This window comes from Acinonyx jubatus, chromosome B2, assembly GCF_027475565.1.
Source record: "Acinonyx jubatus isolate Ajub_Pintada_27869175 chromosome B2, VMU_Ajub_asm_v1.0, whole genome shotgun sequence".
In the NCBI taxonomy this organism is placed as follows: Eukaryota; Metazoa; Chordata; class Mammalia; order Carnivora; family Felidae; genus Acinonyx; species Acinonyx jubatus.
The window spans coordinates 40,422,071-40,443,470 of record NC_069385.1 but is presented as its reverse complement, the minus strand read 5'-3'; the positions used below and the strand labels follow the sequence as shown (position 1 = coordinate 40,443,470).

The following is a 21,400-nucleotide window of genomic DNA, read 5'->3' as shown; positions in this document are numbered from 1 at the left end:
ATGAAACCCTGTTGTTTGCTTTTTATTTCTCAAAAAGAACTTAAGAGCTCTTAGGAGCACTTAGGAGCTCACTAAGGAATGGAAAAACAAAAAAGTATTGTCATGGTATATTCAAATCACCCAGTCTTTTTTTTGTTAATGTTTATTTATTTATTTTGAGAGAGAGAGAGAGAGAGAGAGAGAGAGAGAGAGAGGAGAGAGCAGGGGAGGAGCAGACAGAGAGGGAGAGAATCCCAGGCAGGCTTAGCTCCCTCAGCACAGAACCCAACAGCAGGGCTCAATATCACAAACCGTGAAATTATGACCTGAGTCGAAATCAAGAGTCAGACGCTTAACTGACTAAGCCACCCAGGAGCCCTTCACATCACCTAGTTCTATGTAGGAAGAAATTTAATTCATGATTTTTGTCAAATAAAAAATTAAATGGTCTAATCAAATGAAAGACATTAGCATATTTGATTCATTTTGGAATTAGCATTACCCATTAGTGACTGTACTCGAATCAAAATGTCTTATGCCAAAGTAGGAAAACCACATTATCCAGTAAACATATTGACATACTATTCATTTTTGGAGTTAAATAACAAATTTCAACTCTCATTCATTAAGGAACTGCTAACTGCTTAACTTCTCTGTTCCTCAAGTTTCTCCCATTAAAAAAAAAATAACACTGTAGCTATTTCTTCCTTTAAGGAAGCTGTGGAGATAAGTAAAACACATGAGCAAAAGAATTTGGAAACTGCAAAATAAGTACATAGGCATTTCTAATATTAAATCCTTATACCCTGCATTCCTAGAGCTCTTTGGAGTTTTCCTAGAACTTAGATTTTGATGTATAACAGGAATTACTATATTATACTCCCTTTACAGATGAGAAATGTAGGAATGAAGAAGCCATTTGTCAAACATGGTGCAACCAATGAGGCAAGAGTAGAAGTAGTAGAACCAAAACGCCTAACCCATTTCCCCACTATAATCAATTGCATAATGTTATTCATATTAATCCATGAGGATGATACAAAAAACATATTGTAAGACATATGAGGGGAGACATAAATATACACAAACCAGTGAAAACAATGGAAAGTCTTCAGAAAGTGATCAAAATAGTAACCTCCCCTACTTCACCAAATACACATATGTCTAAAGATGGCTATTTACAGGCCAGTGCGACAGCCTGCCCTGAACTTGGCTTACCCCACTCACTTCTCTTGCCATCATTTTATTCTACTTCTTCCCAGTCTTTGTTATTTTTAATGAACTGTAGGAATAGGCTACTTTTCACAATAGATATGAGGTTCTACACATGCACCAGGGTAGATGGAAAGGCCTATTTTTCCCCAAGAGGATGTCCTGACATGGTTCAGCAACTTGCAGCTCTTTGACAGGCTGGACTTGAAACAGAGCAAGAAACATGCTATGTTCCATGGCAGTGCCTTTGGAAATCAAAGTCTTCTGATGGAGAGTTTTATTTTAACTCTGGTCATACCTTTCAAATAGAATAGGTTATCTTTGTTTCTAACTTAATTATCACATGCTATAATGTATGCCTTTTTAATCTTACTCTGTTTTCTCCCAAATTATACAAAAAGCATTTCCTATGTATTTACTATATTCCTAACATAATGTATAAATACATACATAAAATAAAAAGGGAAATTATATTTATGTGTGTGTGTATGCACACCCACAATTTATACATATATAGGTTGATTACATCTATCTCCTCCATAAGAATATAAGTATGTAAGCAAAATATTTGTGATATGTGGCAGCCCAGGGTGACTCAGGATGGCCCCCAGTGATCTCCACTTTCTGATATTTATATGCTTGTGTAATCCTTTCCCCTTGAATATGGACTAGCCTGCACATTTGCTGCTAACCAATAGCATGTACTTCCATGACTGTCTACATAAGATTATTTCTGTCTTACTAGCTGGTTCTATCTCTTGCTAAATTTGACAAGGCCAGCTGTCATATTAGTGGTACTCGTTTGAAAAGGAATTGAGAATGGTTTCCAGCCAACAAAGAAAGATTTGGGGCCCTGACTCAACAGGCCATGAAGGGCTGAATCTTGTCAACAATCATGTAAATGAATTTGAAAATTATCCTTCCCCAGTTGAGCCTTCAGATGGGACTGCAGCTTTGTCTAACAAATTAATTACAGTCTTATGAGAGACTGTGAAGCAGAGAACTGAGCTAAGCCATGCCCAGATTTTTGAGACACAAAAGCTGAGATAATAAATGTGTGTTGACTTAAGTTTCTAAATTTGTGGTAATTTTTTCACACCAATAAATAATTAGTACAGGATTAAATAGATATTTGTTGAAGGAATAATTGATGCTTGAAGACCTTTAATTATCTTTGGAAAAAATACTAGATTTATACTCAGTTCACCTGGGATTTTGCCTTAGTTCAATTACATACTAGTTATGCGAATTGGCCAAATTGTTTTTTCCTCCCTGGAGGTCAGTTTGTTCATCTGTTAAGTTAGGTAATTAAGTGAGACGATATCTAACATCCCTGCCAGCTTCAAGATTTCATATACATTTGAGTTTATTTTCATTCAAATCTGTCAAACAGAAGAGAACCAAATAGAATAAAATAATACATATTTAGTTATAAATTTCATCCTGAGACTAAATTCATGCTACCTTCTAGAAAACGAAGTCTTGGTTTATAATCCATCTATCTTTAATACACTGATATTTGGTTATCTCATGAAAAATATTTAGTAAAAAATATGTCTGCCTCAAATTTTTAAATATTTTGCATTGTGTAGATAAACACCTTGAATTTTGAAAGTAGATTCCAATGTTTATCTAAGTGATTAGTCCCTTGAAAATACTGAATTGAGATTTCTAAAAATTATTGTTCACAAAATGCGTGCATTTTACAAAAAGAAAAAGGAATTTAAATTTAGGAGATAAGATTGAACTATCACTTAGAATCCATATTTGTTTAACATCAAAAAATTGGCAAATAAATTTAGCATACTATATTTATAATTTAATATTTATGTAATCCTCCAAAATACATAACATTACATTGATATTCTAATTGATTTGGGGGGAGTATATTATTAAGATACTTTTGATCTTTGATGGCTTAAAATATCAATCAAGATATATGCATTACCTTTCTTCTTGAAAAAAACAAATCCTGAATTTCAAATTTCTAAAATTAATCCAAAGTGTACTGCTGGTCAAAAGCTATAAGCCAAATATATTGTGCCAGTTTCCCATTGCTATAGTAACAAATAACCACAAACTTAGCTGCTTAACATAATATCCATTTAATATCTCCCAATTTCCAAAGTTCAAAAGTCTTGGCACAATGTGGCTCAAGTAGGTTTTCTGGTTAGGGTGCACAAGGCTAAAATCAAATTGCCAGCAGGGTTGCATTATTTACTGGAATTCAACATGTTGGCAAAATTCTTCTCCCACTGTTCACGTGCTCCCCCCAAGTTTCAAGCTAGCAATGGGTGGCAAGTCCTTCTCACACTTCAAATCACTCTTTCTCTTCCGTCATATGTCTATGCTTTAAAGATTTGTGAGATTACATTTAGCCTACCTGGATAATCCAGGATAATCTCCCTATTTTAGAGAAAACTATTTCCAAAAGTCTCTTTGCCATGTAATGTAACATATCCATGAGGATGACCGCAAGTGGTAAAGTTCTTGGGGTTCCAAATTCTTCCTACCACATATGGGAATACTCTTCATCATTTTCTAACATTTCCAGATGCTCTATTAAGTATTTAGTTTTATTATTCTTTTTTATTATTCTTTATTATTCAATTTTACATGTAAGGCCAAATTAATTTTTAAGTACAGGAAATGTTGAATGCATATAATCAGCCAGCTACCTGACACCCAAAATATAATCTTTTAAAGTTTATTTACTTATTTTGAGAGAGAGAGAACACAAGCAGGAGAGGGGTGGTTAGAGAGGGAAAGAGAGAAAGAGAGAATCCCAAGCAGGCTCTGTGCTGTCAGTACAGAGCTGGACATGGGGCTTAAACTCATGAACCATGAGATCATGACCTAGGCCAAAACCAAGAGTTGGACTCTTAACTGACTGAGCCACCCAGGTACCCCCACAAAGTGTAATCTTTTAAAGTAAAAAGAATGATTATATAAACTATAAAAGGAAAAGTTACCTTTTGCCACTGTCTTTGTTTCTGGTTTTTCTTTTTTCTCAATTTTTTCCTTGTGAGTTGCTTAAACAGAAAAAATTTATATTAGTACACACTTTAAATAGATTTCAAGACCAAGCTTTCTCTTTATCTCAGCTCTATAGCCACCAAATTATGTACGATTTTGAAGATTGATGATATTAATGAGACTGATTTAGAAATAAGAAAAAATTACCAGTATAATAACAACTATATAAAATCCAATTCAAAAGACTTGGCATAAAGATTTAGAAAGCATTTTGAAAGCTAACCTCACTCTCCTTTTTAAAGTTATTATTCTAAATAGATTAAGTTTTCAAGAAAGATAAACAGAGAGAGAGAGCAGTTTTTTAATAATTTGTCAAAAGATATTATATTATCGTGATGAAACACTTTCTTTATGATTAATTAAAATAAATATTTCAATCCGAATTAGAGCTTGGATTAAGAGCAGTGTTTCTCAACAAGGACGTAATTGACATTTGGGGAAACATAATTTCTTACTATAAGGGACTGTCTTATGTGTTGAAAAATGCTTAGCATCTCTGGTCCCTGCTAACCAAATGTCCTCCACTCCAATGACATTTTGACAGCCAAAAAGTTTTGTTTTTTTTTTTTACCCAAGTAAGCCCTAAGAAATAGCATCTTTGGTAGAGAATGACCAAAAAAAAATCATAAATTATATAATCATAAATGATTACTGATCAAGTGCAGCTTCTTAAACGAATAGTATTTGACATACTTGAAACATTATACGTTCTCACTGTTTATGTAACAAATTAATAAATCAATATAAATTTATTTTCCTAGCTTCTATGAAGTAAAGGTGCTCTGAGACATACAGGAGCTTGTGCAGGTTAGTCATAATTCATTAATTTGTGTAATTTGGTAGTTTCCCAAATCACCACACAATTTACAGCATTTATGTATTATTTATTGGAGAATAATGGGAATTAAAGAAATTATAGAAAACTAAATGAAAAAAATAAGAGATTTAATTAAACAGGTGGGTTAAAGAACCAAATTATTCACATTAAAAATGAGAGTCCCAATTATTTCCACTTCTCCAACTATATAATAAGAACATTAATGTCCATCAGCTTTACTTGTATTATAAAAGACAAAATGTGCTTCAATATGTATTTAACAAACTATTGTTTTAAAACACAGTTGATGAACAGTTTCCCCAGAATCTTGGAGAGATAAGGCAAATCTCACAGAAAGCTTCACGCACGATGCTCAGTTGAAGACCAAGTGACCCCTGCAGTTGCAAGTTCACCGAGAGAGAGCAGATGACACCCCTTTCAGGGTTTCAGCCTTTCTACCTCTCAGCCTGCCCCACAGCCATTCCCACTACCATTTGGAATTATGGGGAAGAGCCTGGACAGTGTTAGGTGAAGGAGCATGATGCCAAGCCAAGAAAGGCCCAATTCACATAAGGACATGGGGTTGCAGTGTAATGACTTACTTCATAAAAAGCAAACTCCTTTAATTGGTATATAATGAAGTAAAGGACACTTACAATAAAGTATTTTATTCTGCTTTCCAATATGAAAATTTCCTGTAATGTTTCTAATTTAAGAGTGACAAATTCTTGATTATTTTGTAATACAAATATTTAGCTGCTGTGAAAGTTGAAAAAAATCACATGAAATATCAGATTATTTCATTTAGTCAGAGTATAAAGAACCTAATGCCAATAATTCCACATAACTTAACAGCAGAAGGGAAATAGACACCTGTTTCTAGAACAAAGAAGGTGGCTGTATTGAAATTAGTATATATCATCACTGAGTAAACACTAATAAACTAATAACTATTTAATTCAAAATTTTAAATATAGTATAGAATAAAGAAGATTGAAACATGTTCCCATGGATCTGATTCCTAAAATATTATAAAACATTCTATCTGACTGGAATGTTGCACAGGAAATAGCACAGCAGTCTATGCATATTGTGGACATATGAATCAGCTGAAATCTAGCACAAAGATCCTAGACATGATCCACTCTAACACAAGAGCAACAAAAAAATGAAATTGGAGATTTATTTCACATCATACATTGAAATGGATTTTTTGATGATTTAAGGTTACATGTGAAATATGAAACTAAATTTTAAAACTTGAGGAAATATTAGCAACTGTTGAATTAATTTTTGAATGAAGATTCAAAAACAGAAACACCAAAAGAAAATAAAACATATCTAGCCATATAAAAAGTCAAGAATCTAAACACACACACACACACACACACACACACACACACACGTATATACACATATATGCATTCACACATATCCACTCACACAGAAATGCTGAAATTAATTATGAAACCTGAGGAAAATATTTGAAAAAGTGACAGACCAGGAAAATATACCCAAATGACATGCACACATATCATCAGGAGAAATGAGTAATAAGTGTGAATATTTACATAAGAAAAATGTATTATTAAAATCATTCTTAAATCCTTAAATCTACAAATAATAAGTAGCTAAAAGATATAGTGGAAGAAAATATCTCCATTTACTCATTTTTTAAATTATGTTTTTTAATGTTTATTTTTGAGAGAGACAGACAGAGAGAGTATGGGAGGGGCAGAGAGAGACAGAGACACAGAATCGGAAGCAGGCTCCAAGCTCTGAGCTGTCAGCACAGAGCATGACATGGGGCTCGAATCCACGAACCGTGAGATCATGACCTGAGATGAAATCGGACACTTAACTGACTCAACCATCCAAGCACCCCAAGAAAGTACCTCCATTTCAATACCATGAAGCTTTTATTTTAAAATGAGGAAAATACCAGAGTGCCTGGGTGGCTCAGTCAGTTAAGCGTCCGACTTCAGCTTAGGTCATGATCTCTCAGTTTTGTGGGTTCAAGCCCTGCATCAGGCTCTGTGCTGACAGCTCAGAGCCTGGAGCCTGCTTCTGATTCTGTGTCTCCCTCTCTCTCTGCTCCTCTCTCCCCTCTCAAAAATAAATAAACATTAAAAAAAATGAGGAAAATACCTATTTACTGATATGGAAAGGTCTTTAAGATATATTATTAAATTGTAAAAGCCAGAATATAGGACACATTATATTTTGTGTAAAAAGTGGAGAAACAGTAAGCTATATTCTCTTATAAATGCATATTGAAGTTTTGAAAGATGCACATAAAACCCATAAAAGGAGTTTGCTGTGTGTACGTGTGGGTAGGATAGAATGCTACTGGAGGGCTGAGAACCAGGCGGCAGGAAGCTTTTCATAATGTATCTTTACCTACTGAACAATGAGTCTATATTACAGATTCTAAACAAATACATAAAAATTAATTTTTTAAATTCCAGTCTTATAGGTAATTAAAGAATGCAAGTTAAAATAATGAGTATACTTTCTCACCTATCAAATTGAAAAAATATTTTGTGAAATAATATCTTCACTGTTAGCTAAAGCAGTCTCACAACTGCCAGGGGAAAAATGAATACATTTCTAGAAAGTAAATTGGTAACCAAGTTGGAGTCTCAAATATTTTATTTACTTCAGCCTATGAATTACTCTTTATAGATTCAATTCTAAGGACCATATCAAAATATAATTTTAAAAATAAAATCTTACGTAAAGAAGAAGAGGTCAAAGAGGGAGGAACCAGTGTGTAAGGACAGCAGTAAGAACAATTCCATACCTTTCTTTTCAGCTTTTTCTTTTTCTTTTGGTTTTTCTTTGTGTGTAACTGGAAAGAAATAGACAATATTTTTCACTTAAATAAAGAGAATAAATAATAAGATGTTTGCATGGCAATTTTTGATGTCAAAAACTTGTCTGCTGCTTTTGAAAATCTTTTTTAACTGGAACGAAGTTTTACATAGTTAGATGTTTAAATATTAAGATAATTATAAATTTTTTATTTCTATTTTTATTTCATACCCAAGCACAAATTTGTACCAAAACCAGGTGTGATTGTAAAAGTAAGAATACACCTCAGCTTTTTCAAATCCTTAACTTCAATTTAAGTAGAAAACTTTAAAAACTTATGCCATATGCCAGAGGATCCTAGCTCGATACGAGAGAAACACTAAGATATAAGGACAGAAATGCAGAGAGATAATTTTCTGAATCCGATGCAAAGTATAATCAAACTAAATTGCATATGTTACTCTTCTACAGAAACGTTCCCCACCCAAAATTTTTGAAAATATTCTGGTATGAGATTAGAATGACACCAAGTCCCCTTACAGAAAACTACATTTAATTTACTCTGAGCTGAGATCCAATTAGTTAATACAGGAGAGCTCAAATTTAAGTCAAAAAATTTCCCCATAATTTAGTCATAACTCTTATTAATGGCACGCCCAATTGTCAGTCTAGAAACGTGGGAGTCATCTAGGATTCATCTTTTATTTTCCACTTCTGTTCATTTGCCAAACTCTTTCAATCTACCTTTCAATATACCTCTTACCCAACTTTTTTTTTTATCCAATATTGCATTCTCTACTTGTCCTTTATTTACACAAAAATATAGAAGCACATGCTATGTGCTAAAGACTGGCAAGATAGACTCTATCCCTATCATTGTGATGTCAACAAGTGGATGAATAATGGAGGGTAAACAAATAACTGCAAAGGTAGTTAATTGCAGTTGGTATAAATGCAGAAAAAATTTAGGGTGGCATTCAGAGACCTACAGTAGCCTGTGTATTACAGGAGTATCCCTTAGTAGAAGTGACATTTAAGAATGTGAAGATGAGAAGAAATTAACCTAGTAAGGGAGTTGGGAAGAGAAAAGGAAAGAGACCATTTCAAAATTTGGAGCAGAATGCCCTTCTTGGTATATCAGTATTACAAATATTATTATAATAACATTAATTATTCTCTTGAACCTTTAGATTTAGATCTTTCTCTCTCAGAGTAACCTTTCTAACAGGAAATTCTGATTATACTTTTGACCTGTTACAAATATTAGTATCTCCCTCATGGCTTAACATGTTATCTATTACATAGTAGGTGTTATATGAAATATAAAAATGTTACTGCTCTAATGATTTGACATTTGCATGTCAATCCCATCCTATCTACTTGAATTTCCCCTTGAACTTTATATTCCACTCATATCAAAACAAGTGCAGCTGCAAGCATGCCCTCCCCTCTACCTGCCTGTGCCTTATACTCGAATCCCCACTCTCACACTTCCTCTTGTCAATGCACCTTTTCAGTCCTGACACAGTTGTTCCTCCTTGTAAAGTGTTCTTTGATCTCTATTTATTTTATACACCAACTGAACCATGTGCATAATTCCATTTTAGCAATCAAATAATAATATTGCCAATGTCAGGACACCTAAGTGGCTCAGTTGGTTGAGCTTCTGACTCTTGATTTGCGCTCAAGTCATGATCTCACCGTTCATGAGATCAAGCCCCACATTGGGCTCTGAGCTGACAGCATGGAGCCTGCTTGGGATTCTCTCTCTCTGTCTCTCTCTCTCTGTCTCTCTGTCTCTCTCTCTCTCTCTCTCTCTCCCTCTCTCTCTTTCTCTCCCTCTTCCCCACTCACACTCTCTCCCTCTCTAAATAAATAAATAAATAAATAAATAAATAAATAAATAAACAAACTTTAAAAAATGTTGCCATTGTCCATATATCTGACTTCCTAGTAAGTGAAATCTCTTTAAAGACTATAGCATGTTATTTTATTTTTGTACCCTTGGCTGATCACTTGTCTGCCCCATAGTGGAATTTTAATAGACTTTTTTGGAGTAAGCCAAATTCTAAAACATTATAAGAAAAACTGCTTTCATCTTCTAGTACAATTCTATTTATTAATGATATGGTATAGATATTATAAGCACTGCTTGTGTTTGGCCATTTAAAAATTTTCTAATTTATCAAAATTACTTAAATAATTAAACCCCAGTGAAAAACAGAGGGGAAAAAATACACCTTAGAACATCTAGACATTATTTTTCTTTATATTTAATAGTCCTTTTAGGTGTTTCTGAGTTACTAAATTCAATATAAATATCTCACAAAAGAAAGAGAGGACATCAGCATTCACACATGACCACAAATAGCTTATATTGGTTCTTTTGGACCACTATTAATTAAGCTAAAAACTAAAAGAGAATCTTGGCAAAAACAAAGCCTCTTTTAAAAGTTCTCTAGAGGGAACCAAGTTTGCATGAGATAAGCTGTGCTTTTGGAACCTGATTGGCAAGATTCTCAAGAGAACACCTAATCTGTGTCTATGCTCCTGTGAAGGACCAGACCTCACCCACCTTGGACAGCTGGTTGTCCATTCCACTAAAGGATTTTCTGGCTGACGTGTGCACAGGCATAAATGGAAGAATTAATACAAAATCAAAAGAGCAAGGGGGCTGAATTCAGACTCAAATTAGCATAGTAATGCCTCGTTCCTGTTACCCTGGGGGAAAATCTCGTTCCTCACAGTCTAAGTTTTGATTTACAGACACAGTCCTGTATGCTGAAATTTCATTATCCCCCTCAGAAATGGTACCATAACATTGCTCAGTGAAACAGCTGGACCCCTGTGCTCTAGGGAGCTGTTCAAAATGGCAGACAGCCAGTAAAGCTTCTTGGATGAAAACTTCAAACTTTGGCAAGACTGAGCTCAAATACCAAGTTTAAAGTTTCTTTTATCAAAACAATGCAACCATCAGTAACTGACTTAATAATCACTCTAAGATTAAAAAAATAATTTTCTACAAAAAACTGTTTACTTGTGTACCTCTTTGCTTAGACACTACAAACTGACAGTTTTCAACTGGAAGAAAAAAGTACCTTCCTTTCACCAGCTCTGTTTGGCAAGTTACATCTTAGCCAGGACAGTTTTAGCTCAGGACAAAATAAGCTTGTTGCACCTGCTGGAGCTTAATTTGCTTGTCATCCTTATTTACAAGAAACAAAAGTCTCTTCGGTATACTGATAATTAAAAACAAATGGAATCCACCAGTTGGAATGGCCCTGATGTTTGGCATCAGAGCTGGCATGGCCCTGCTGTTCCTGCACTTGCCCAGACTCTGACCTTTCCCTGACCAGAACATTCAGCTCAACTTAACTCTGCAGCAGCCTCTCGCCCACCCCATGTGGTCCCTCTCCAGCATTCTGCAAGCTGTGCTCTGTGCTTTTACAGAGTGTGGCCCTGGCAACCTGCCGGACAAGCCCTGTGTCCTTTTCTGAATGTACCAGAGCTCACAGTGCACCTGACTCTGAGGTTCTTATCAGGCAAACCCTCCCTAGGGGCCAAATCTGTAAGGATTCAGTGCCAGACTGCCCGAGTCCTTTTGCTGATCTCTCTGTTCTCAGTTGGAAAAAATCAAAAGTTTGGTGCAAAATTTTTTTTCAGTACTGATGTGCCTAGGCTTTAGTCAACACTAAACAGTGTCAGATATACTCTTGGTTAGTATGTATGTCTCTGTATGTATGTATTTATCTATTTATTTTGTAACTAATCTGTAGAATTTCCATTCTGTGTTAAGGCAAGATGATCTACACATTCTAAGTGGTAATGATGGACTCAATAGAAAAGCACTCCTGAGTAGAGAAACTTGTCAAAGATTATATTACTCATTTTTCCTAAAGGACAAATTTATCATTTTTTATTTAAAATAAGCACACAATTTTAGAGCTGATAGGAGCAGTTAGCCTGAACTTCTTTGCCCCTGGATAAGAAAACACTGTCTCAAAAGAGGCTATGGCAGAGGAGAATAAGAATACAGTGTGATCAAATTGCCAAACTAGTACTCTTCCCCCAACTATGCTACCTTGTCCATGCAGGTCCTGTGCAGACTAGAAACTTGTTCTTATGAGCCAAAGTGTGCTGGTTGGACTCTCTGAGCTTGTTACCTACAATCAATCCTGCAATAATATACATGCTTCTTTTTCATAATAAAATTACATTTATTTATGCATTAAAGTGCAGATTAGGCAAATTGCCCCAAATTACAATATCATCTGATAAATGCTCTAAATCACAAAGTACATATTTAAATTCCAAAATATTGGTTTTACTGTGAATTCTGATTTAATTGTATGGGTAATTTCCCCTTCACCTGGGGCTCCAGAACTGTAATCACTTCCTCAAAAGTGAGCAATCACTATGGAGGAGGTGATGCATAGATATTTGTAGATATCTCATTTCCAGGTTTATCTTTCACAGCTGTCAGAGAGAAAAAAGAAAATATATTTTGTACTTTAAAGAGTCAATTAAGTATGACTGAGAGAAGGCAAAAATAAAAGTTTATACAATATAGGCTGACTAAATTAGTCTGTGGTCTTTGAGAGCATTTTTATAAAGGGCTCCAGGATATTTAGATACATTTTAATGTCCTGTCCTCTTTGGCTTTTGAGCCTCATCTTCAGCAAAATCCTTTGCCAGGCTCTGGTTCCAGTCCTATAATTATTTCCCAGAAACAACCCTAAACCAGTCAATCAGGATTATTATTCTAAATTACCCTTTCAAAAAAATGTTCTGACCACATGTGATACTGACCGCATTGGTTTGCATAGTCTCAAAAGATGTATTGGAGTCCTAATCCGGTACCTGAGAATGTGACCTTATAGTTGGAAATAGAGTCTTTACAGAGGTAATCAAGTTAAAATGAAGTCATTACGGTGGTCTTTAATTCAATATTATGGGTGTCCTTATGAAAAGGGAAAATTTGGACACAGAGACAGATATGCACAGAAGGAAAAAGCAGAGATGTAGGGAGAACACCACTTGAAGATGAAGGCAGAGATTGGAATGGTCCATCTAAAAGCCAAAGATTGCCAGCCAATCACCAGGAGCTAGGAGAAGCATGGAATAGCTTCTCCTTTGCAGCTCTCTGAGATAATCAATCCTTCTGAAAAGTCATGTGACTTTAGAGACAATATATAGGTACTATATTTTTCAACTGATCATTAACAAATAAATTTAATTAATGTTTGTAACTGTGAGAGTATAAATTTCTGTTATTTTAAGCCATCCAGTTTTTGATACTTTGTTAACGGAGCCCTAGGAAACTAATACTAATACTAATCATTGGGGTTCTCTTGTGTTTTTTAACTAAGTTTTCACCTGGTTCCTTGAATGGCCCTTGGCGTAGCTCTTATATACTCCATTTTAGGTTCCAGAGTGCACATCTAAATCCTAAGTCATCCACTCCTCTAAGGATTTACCAAAAAACTGCATTCAGACTTACTCAGCAATCGAGGAAGGCAGTTATCTCCTCCAGGATGTCTCTTTGTAGAATACTCACTAAATGGTGGTATAAGTGTGTTTTAGATCTCTCATTGGACTAGGCCTTATTCATCGCTAAATTTTTAGTGCTCAGTATGGTGTTTGGCACAAAGTAAGTGCTGTGAATAAATTAATATGTATTATTGCCTAATGGCTATGGTCAGTTTTTCCATTTATAGTATCTGCCTGCCAGGATATACCCGTTTCCACTGGCCGGCCCACCTTGATGTTGACCATTCAGAGGCACACACTTCTGCCATGTGAACTTCTTCCCCATTCCTGAGGTCAGTTCTTTACCCAAACACTAAACAACTCGGGTTGATGTAGCAAATACCTATTGTTCTGAATGCCTAAAAACCTTCTTTTGTCTGGGAGCCATCTTGGATAAAGTTCTCTCATCTGGTTATAGGTTTACCAACTGGGTTCCAGTCTCTTATGGTTTGTTCTCTGAGTAAATTGACATGTTTAATAGTTAAATAAAAGCCTAAATGTTATCTGAAAATAACAATAAAAGTTTCCATCCCCCAAAAATCCCAAGGCAATATGCAATAAAAAAAAACACAACTAAAGAAAGAAAAAAATGTGAGGAAAATAAAAAATATATTAGTGTTTATCTTCGGATAAGTGGTTTGTGGTTCTTTCTTTCTTTCTTTCATTTTTCAAATTGTCCAAATTGATCTGTATAACTTTTTTAAATTTTTTTTACATTTATTCATTTTTGAGAGAGAGAGACAGAGTTTGAGCAGGGAAGGGGCAGAGAGAGAGGTAGACACAGAATCCAAAGCAGGCTCCAGGCTCCAAGCTGTCAGCACGAAGCCCGACGCAGGGCTCAAACTCACAAACCATGAGATCATGACCTGAGCTGAAGTTGGATGCTCAACCGAATGAGCCACCCAGGCGCCCCAATCTGTATAATTTGAAAACAATTTTTTTTAATCTTTATTTATTTTTGAGAGAAAGAGAGGCAGAGTGCGAGTGGGGGAGGAAAAGAGAGAGGAAGATACAGAATCCGAAGCAGGCTCCAGGCTCCCAGCTGTCAGCACAGAGCCCGACGCGGGGCTTCAACTCACGAACGGTGAAATCATGACCCAAGCCAAATTTGGACGCTTAACCAACTGAGCCACCAAGGCGCCCCTAATCTGTATAATTTAATCTATTTTATTATACTATAAATTTTATTGTGTTTCCTAATTACATGTTATAGACCGTCTTTGTTTTAATATGGACCTTACTATCAAATTCTTCAACTGCTTCTGACCAAATAAATTTGACAATAGCCCAATTAAAGCCGAATAGTGATATATATTTGAAATTAAACATAAAAAAATGTTCAAGGAAAAAATAGGAGTCAAGTAGAGATCAACAAAATAGATAAAATGAATGCTTCATTAATTAACTCATTCATTATTTCCATGTTTGTTCAGTTTGTTTCTTGTGTTGGTCACTTTGCTAAATGTTCAAGTCATTTTTAATATGATATAAGCACACAAATTCAGAGCTGGTAGAAATCTAACAGACCACAGAGCTTGAATCATAAGAGTAAATGTCAAAAATGACCTAGAACATATATGAAGACAAACATAGTTCTTGATCTCAATGAGTTAGATCAATGTAACCCAAATAAAAAATTGGTGTCAAAATGTTTCATAGTGTGAAGTCAGGGGTATAAAAGTAGCATGGAGAAAATGCCAAAATGCTCCCAGACTGAGGGACAGCAGAGAAGGCCTATATTAAAGGAACTGACAGTCCTTCCGAGAATCAAAGAAATGAATGGAAGACTTGTCAAGTGACTGCACAAGATGGGATGGCAGGCCAGAGAGAACAGTGCACACAGAAGCACAGAGCTGAGAGATGGCAGAGGGCCTGCTTAGGGAGTGCCCAACAGTGCAGGCTGCCTAGGGCAAAGGTGATGTTGGTGTGTCTGGGTGTTGTGGGGGGGCAACAGGGGCAGAGTTGAGAGTTTAAAGTGTTGAGGAGGAGGTTGCAGAACTGGGAAAGTATGTGGGAAACTACACAAAACTGGACATTTGTAGGGTCATCACTGATTTTATGAAAAGAGTCTTCTGTGCCACGGTAGAAAATGTGGCTTTTATCTCTAAGAGACTGTAATGGCAAAGGATGGATTTAAGCCTGTTAGTAACATGATTAACATGAATGTGAGGGGTAATTCAGTGAAATTCACTGCCTAATCTAACTGAGAAATGATTGCGGAGGAGATAACAGTGGGAGAGAAGAGGTGAGAGTAGGATACATTATAATAAAGAAGGAGTAGGACAAGGGGCTGAGCAGGACTGCTCTTCATATTGACAAAGACCGAGATGTCTATGGAAGGACTGTAACTCAAATGCCTTCTGAAATGAGACAGATCATGTCTACTCCAGGAGTGATGAGAGAGAATGGTAAAGACTTTGGTAAACCATAGATGCAGGCCTCACCCCAAGACAGCCAGTTATACGTTGTTTTAAAATACAGCCTGGTCAGTGGAAAGCTCTGTGGACTGTACTTGAACTCCAGGCCATGAGTTTAATTGACAGTGATTCTAACCTTGGTGAGTCATTCGAGTCTTTAGAAGAGCTTGACTCAAACCCTTGTCTTACCTTCCAAACATTAATGATCCCAAAATGGAGTATGCAATGGATATATATTTTAAAAATTATTCAGATGATTCTAAAATCCATCAAGTCCATGCCATCACTGGCAACAATAAACCCTAGTTCTGCAGCTTGAATAGCCTGAGTGGATAGTGATACCTATTATGCTGACCAATAACACAGAGGCATGTGTTATTGTGCAAAGGAACTTAATACTAACTTCAAACACACTAAGTGAAAGAAGTCTGTTAGTTACCTGTGTTAAGTCAGATGAGAGTTGTGGAGGAGAATCCAGGGGCTTTTCATATATTACTTCTTCAGTCATTTTGAGTATCAAAATTAATTAACCACTTGGGCTCTTAAATTAATCAATGTTTTAAATGAAATGTGAAGAGATTATTCAATATAAAAATACTTAGGGTATTCAGGTCATTCTCAGATTTCTGATTTAAAGTACATGCACACTGAGTATGAATTTTTAATAAGGAACTTATACAATCTAAGGAAATTATGGCACTGTCTTGGCCACATATAAACTTTATCCTACTGCTAAAGTGACTAAACTCTTCACATAGCCTCATCAGGAAAAAATTAAAAACAAATGAATGAACAAACATCTGTCTTCCTAAAATAAACCAAAATAATAGAATTATTCTAACGAGTTCTGGTATCCTAAATAATGAAACATGAATATTTCCCCCAAATCCAAATTCTGTAACAATAATAATTTTACAACTTACTTTCAGTATGCTGATAGCTAAAGATTTATAAAAACTCTAATGACAATGTTGCTACCATAAATTCGGTAAACTCTGCCATTCTGTGATTCCTATCTTTAAACACATATATTTTGTATTTAGCTATCAGTCTTCTCTGAAATCTGACCTGTTTGTACTCTTGTTAAAGAGTAGCTGAGTGGGGTGATTTAAATAATAGCCCCCTAAAATATAGCCATGTCTTAATCCCTGGAATCTGTGAATGCTACCATATACGGCTAAAAGGGATTTAGCAATGTAATTAAGTCAAAGATCTTCAAATAGGGAAATTATCATGAATTATCTAGGTGAGCCTTGCATGTAACCCCATGTGTCCCTATAATAGGGAGGCAGAGGAAGATTTGAAGACAGAGGAGAAGGCACTGTGACCACAGAGGCAGAGATTGGAGTGATGAATCTGCAAACCAGAGAAGTACGGCAGGCCTAGAAGCTGGAAGAGGCAAGGAACAGATTCTCCTCTAGAGCCCCCCTGAGGTAGTTTGGCCCTGCTGACAATTTGATTTGGTCCCAGTGAAACTAATTTTAGATTTTTGGCCTCTAGAAGATAATAAATTTCTATTGTTTTTAAGACAGACACTTTTGATAATCTGTTACAGCAGCCACAGGAAACTAATACACCCATGATGTGCCATTTGGCATTTCTACAAGGAAATAAGGACTGTCAGGTCTCATTTCTCATTTTGCTAAGTGTAGAAATAATGGTGGGGAAATTTAGAGGTGGATATTGTTTATTAAGTATATGGTGTCTGCTTTGCAGGTAAGCCATCAAGCAGGACAACTCCAGGTTATATGGTGCACAGACAGATGGGGAGGGAAGAGAAATGAGTCGTAACTGGTAGATATTTGGAAGCACAAGCATTTCAGTCAAGTTGATCAGATTACAAGGTCCTAAACATGGGGATTCAGAGAAAAAGCCAAGATCTTTCAGCTGTGAGAAATTCTACTACAGACATTTAGACATAGTGGAACAAAAAAAAGAAGGAAAATGCAATGGAGGGTATACTGGGAAAGCCACATCTTCTTAAGTTAGAAAAATCTGAGGTGACAACTTGGGTCTATAATAAACATGTGTCATTGAGAAAATCATTGGGTTCAGATAAACCACAGTATTCTCAGTTTTAAATGGGATTATATCTATCATGTTATATTGTTCCATGAAGATTAAGTGAAACATTAGAAACCATAGGTGAAGTATAGTATTTGTTTCATAGTAGATAAATGCTTATATGAGATTTTTAAAAAGGGAATCACAAATACAGGGGTGAAATGGCAATAAAGGTGGTTTAGTGTTGTGTTACAGAATTGTGAGATGACAGATATTAAGATCCTTCAGTCTATAATCAGATGGATATCAAGTGGTCCCAGATATAGGATGAGAAGTAATGTACATAAGAAACCTGCAAGAGATTGTCACTGACCTAATCAGTGGTAATCAAGAAGAATAGTGAATTGACTGATAGTTACTGTTTAAAATTTGCCAAGAATTATTTGAATAATTTCATATATACATTTCCTAATCATTTAATCTTTACAACTATATTATACTCATTTTATATATGATAAAATAGAGGCAATGAAAAATTAATTAACCTGGTTACATACATTAATTAGCAAGGTTACATAGGCAGTAGTTACTAGATTTGGATTATTTTTTTAATTTTTTAAATGTTGATTTATTTATTTTGAGAGAGAGGGAGAGAGAGAATCCCAAGCAGGCTCTGTGCTGTCATCCTAGAGCCTGATGTGGGGCTCAAACTCATGAGCCATAAGATCAAGACCTGAGACAAGATTAGGAGTTGGACGCTTAACTGACTGAGCTACCCAGATGCCTCTAGATTTGGATTCTGACTCAGATTGGTTAATTCAACACATTTCTAAAAGTAGAAGAAAATAATGATGGCATCCTTCTTTGTCAAAATCATATACTGTGCTCCTAGCTTATTTATTGAAAACACATTCGTGAGTGTTTATCATGAGCCAGGGAAATGGTCTTTAACAATCATGACCAGGACCTTTTATTTACAACAAATAGCACTAGTTTCTATAATTCCCTATAGTGAATATATATACTTTCTTTTCAGACATATGTGCACATAGTTATTTATACCCTCAAAGGATACCCAAACTGTGGACTGCTAAATGTGACTGATCACTATTTCTTATCATTTGACATGTGGCTCTGCATTCCATAATGGTCATCCAGTCATTTGAAATACTCAAAGACTGTGGTTCCTAGACTGCCTTACTCACCTCTATCTGGAAATTAGTTCATATAGGTTAGACGAAAATATATTCCAAAATATTTGGTTTTAAATATGAATGTATTCTGGGGGCACTTGGGTGGCTCAGTCAGTTGAGTGTCCGACTTCAGCTCAGGTCACGATCTCACGGTTTGTAGGTTGGAGCCCTGAGTCGGGCTCTGTGCTGACAGCTCAGAGTCTGGAACCTGCTTCGGACCCTGTGTCTCCCTCCCTCTCTTGCTGCCCCTCCCCCATTTGCGTTCTGTTTCTCTCTGTCTCTCAAAAATAAATAAACGTTAAAAAATTTTAACAACAAAAATAAATAAATATGAGTGTACCATAAGACCCTTTTGACCTATAAAATCTTTCATTAGAAACTATCACCCTGGAATGGAATCAATGTTCTTCAAGCTAACTTCTGCCACAGCAAAATATTCAGTGCCCACAACAACTCTGGCATGATGGTATTCTACTTGCTCACCAGGGACATTTATATCAGCAACAACTTGGTGAATGGCATTTTAGTAATCCAGGAAAGTTAAATTAGGGTTTAAAGTTTCTTCTAAGCCAATGTATTGTTCCGCTATTACTATATTAATTCAATATAAGGTCACAAGTATAGACATTACTGTGATCATATTTATAAAATAAATTGCAACTTCTTGTATATAGAAAAAACCAAGAGTAATTTAAATGTAGACATTCACTAACATGTCAGAGTTTATACATTAAAATCAAAATGAGTACTTATTGCCAGATCAAGAATTAAAGGGCTTGCTTCTCAGTTCCTTGAAACTGTTGCATTTTCCCTAAGAAAAACATCCAACAAAATAAACACAGGGACAAACTAGGAATAAAAGTTACTGTAGCCCCATGAATTAAAATCATTTAGATAATGTGGAAGGCTATAAAAATTAATAATTTTCTATGAAGAGAAGTGGAAATTGAAACTGATCCATTAACAATTTAAAAATGAATTAGCATATTTATATAGAAGTATTTTGGAAATGTATATTATCTGGGATTAAATATTCTATGGTTTTCTGTATTCTATTTGATGAGTAAATCATCTACATGTAGATTTCCAGGGCTTTCCAAAAGACTTCACACTCCTTAAACCTTTTCAAATACCATATGAATCCCTTAAGGGAAAAAAAAAAGAGAGAGATAAAAAGACGTGATTTAGCTTCTATCACCACTAACACTTTTATTTCCCCTAGCCTCACCAGCTTTCACCAGCTTCTTATTTATGTATTTATTTATTTGTTGCCAGCTTTTTAGACTCAGATATTTCCTGGCTTGTCTATAACCATCACAGGCTACTATTACCTTGAACATATTGTATCTTTTCTTATAAGAGTTCAAATATTTTCATAAGAATTTAAATTCCTAACTCTCCATCACATATAACCATAACTGATACGAAATGTGGCATGTAGAAAACATATTTATCTACATCTGTGAAGTTATAAAAACACACTTATTTTCAGTTAACTACCTGGAAATAAAAAACACGCATTATTCTACCTGGATGAGGAAACCAAGCAGTGAAACAGAATCTTTTGTTCATATTCATGCAGGAAAAAAATGTGGAAAAAAGAAACTACCTCTAAAACCCTTGGAAGTCTCAAACAGTTGAAGCTCCATTTTCTCTTTCTTGAGAAATATTCACTTTCCAAAATATATTTGGTCTATTTGGGGAATATATTCAGGTACTAATCTCTAACCCAGTCTTTGAGAAATTTATTTTAAACTTCTGCCAAATTCACTGTTTTAATTATGCAAGACTCACTAGTTTAATAAGCCCACTCTACAGCCCACTGCTCAAAGTCTTTAACAGCAGGATTCTAATAGAGCCAGGTCCAACATGCAAATGGTGCCATCTGTATCACCACATCCACTCCAGCAGCACAGCTATTAAATTAATAGTACAGTCTGCAAGATAAAACAGCAGAGATTCCCATCATGTGGAACCAGTTGAGTTTCTGTTTAACCTCCAGCAGATTGAAACACGTAGCCAGTTCAGTCATGGCTAGCTTAGTTAATCCATGCCCGAGAGCTGTGTCCAATTTCCCTGACCAAAGGAATGAAGGACCAAAAAAGGAAAGGGAACGGTAAGAAGACATTAGTTCCCTAAGTACAAATATAAATAGGTTTCAATTGAGTAAGCTTCCATGTCCCTGATTGTATAAGGATTGGCTGCCCAGTCTGGAATGAATTCAAACATTAGGATTGAAGACATAATATCTGCTGAATGATTTAAGCTCTTCACAAAAAGGAAGTACAGGAAGTATACTAAAACCGGCATTTTAATATAGATTGACATATTGGTATCCTTTAAGGTTAAGTAGAACTTCTATTACATGAAACTTCACTATTTGCAACTTTGCCATTTAC

The 21,400-nt window shown here is 35.4% G+C and overlaps 1 protein-coding gene across 22 annotated transcripts in view; it reads right to left on the bottom strand.

The window, feature by feature from the left end:
- TRDN (triadin) overlaps nucleotides 1-21,400 on the bottom strand; it is a 385,182-nt gene that overhangs the window by 273,228 nt on the left and 90,554 nt on the right. For all 22 annotated transcript variants that reach the window (XR_008298359.1, XR_008298358.1, XM_053222303.1 and 19 more), the window contains 2 exons: nucleotides 7,848-7,895; nucleotides 4,164-4,223 (listed from right to left, as the gene is read on the bottom strand). Coding sequence is in view for 20 of the 22 variants with exons in the window: in XM_053222303.1 (XP_053078278.1) it covers nucleotides 4,164-4,223; nucleotides 7,848-7,895 (108 nt within the window). In the remaining 2 variants the exon portion in view is untranslated. The remainder of the gene's footprint in view (nucleotides 1-4,163; nucleotides 4,224-7,847; nucleotides 7,896-21,400) is intronic.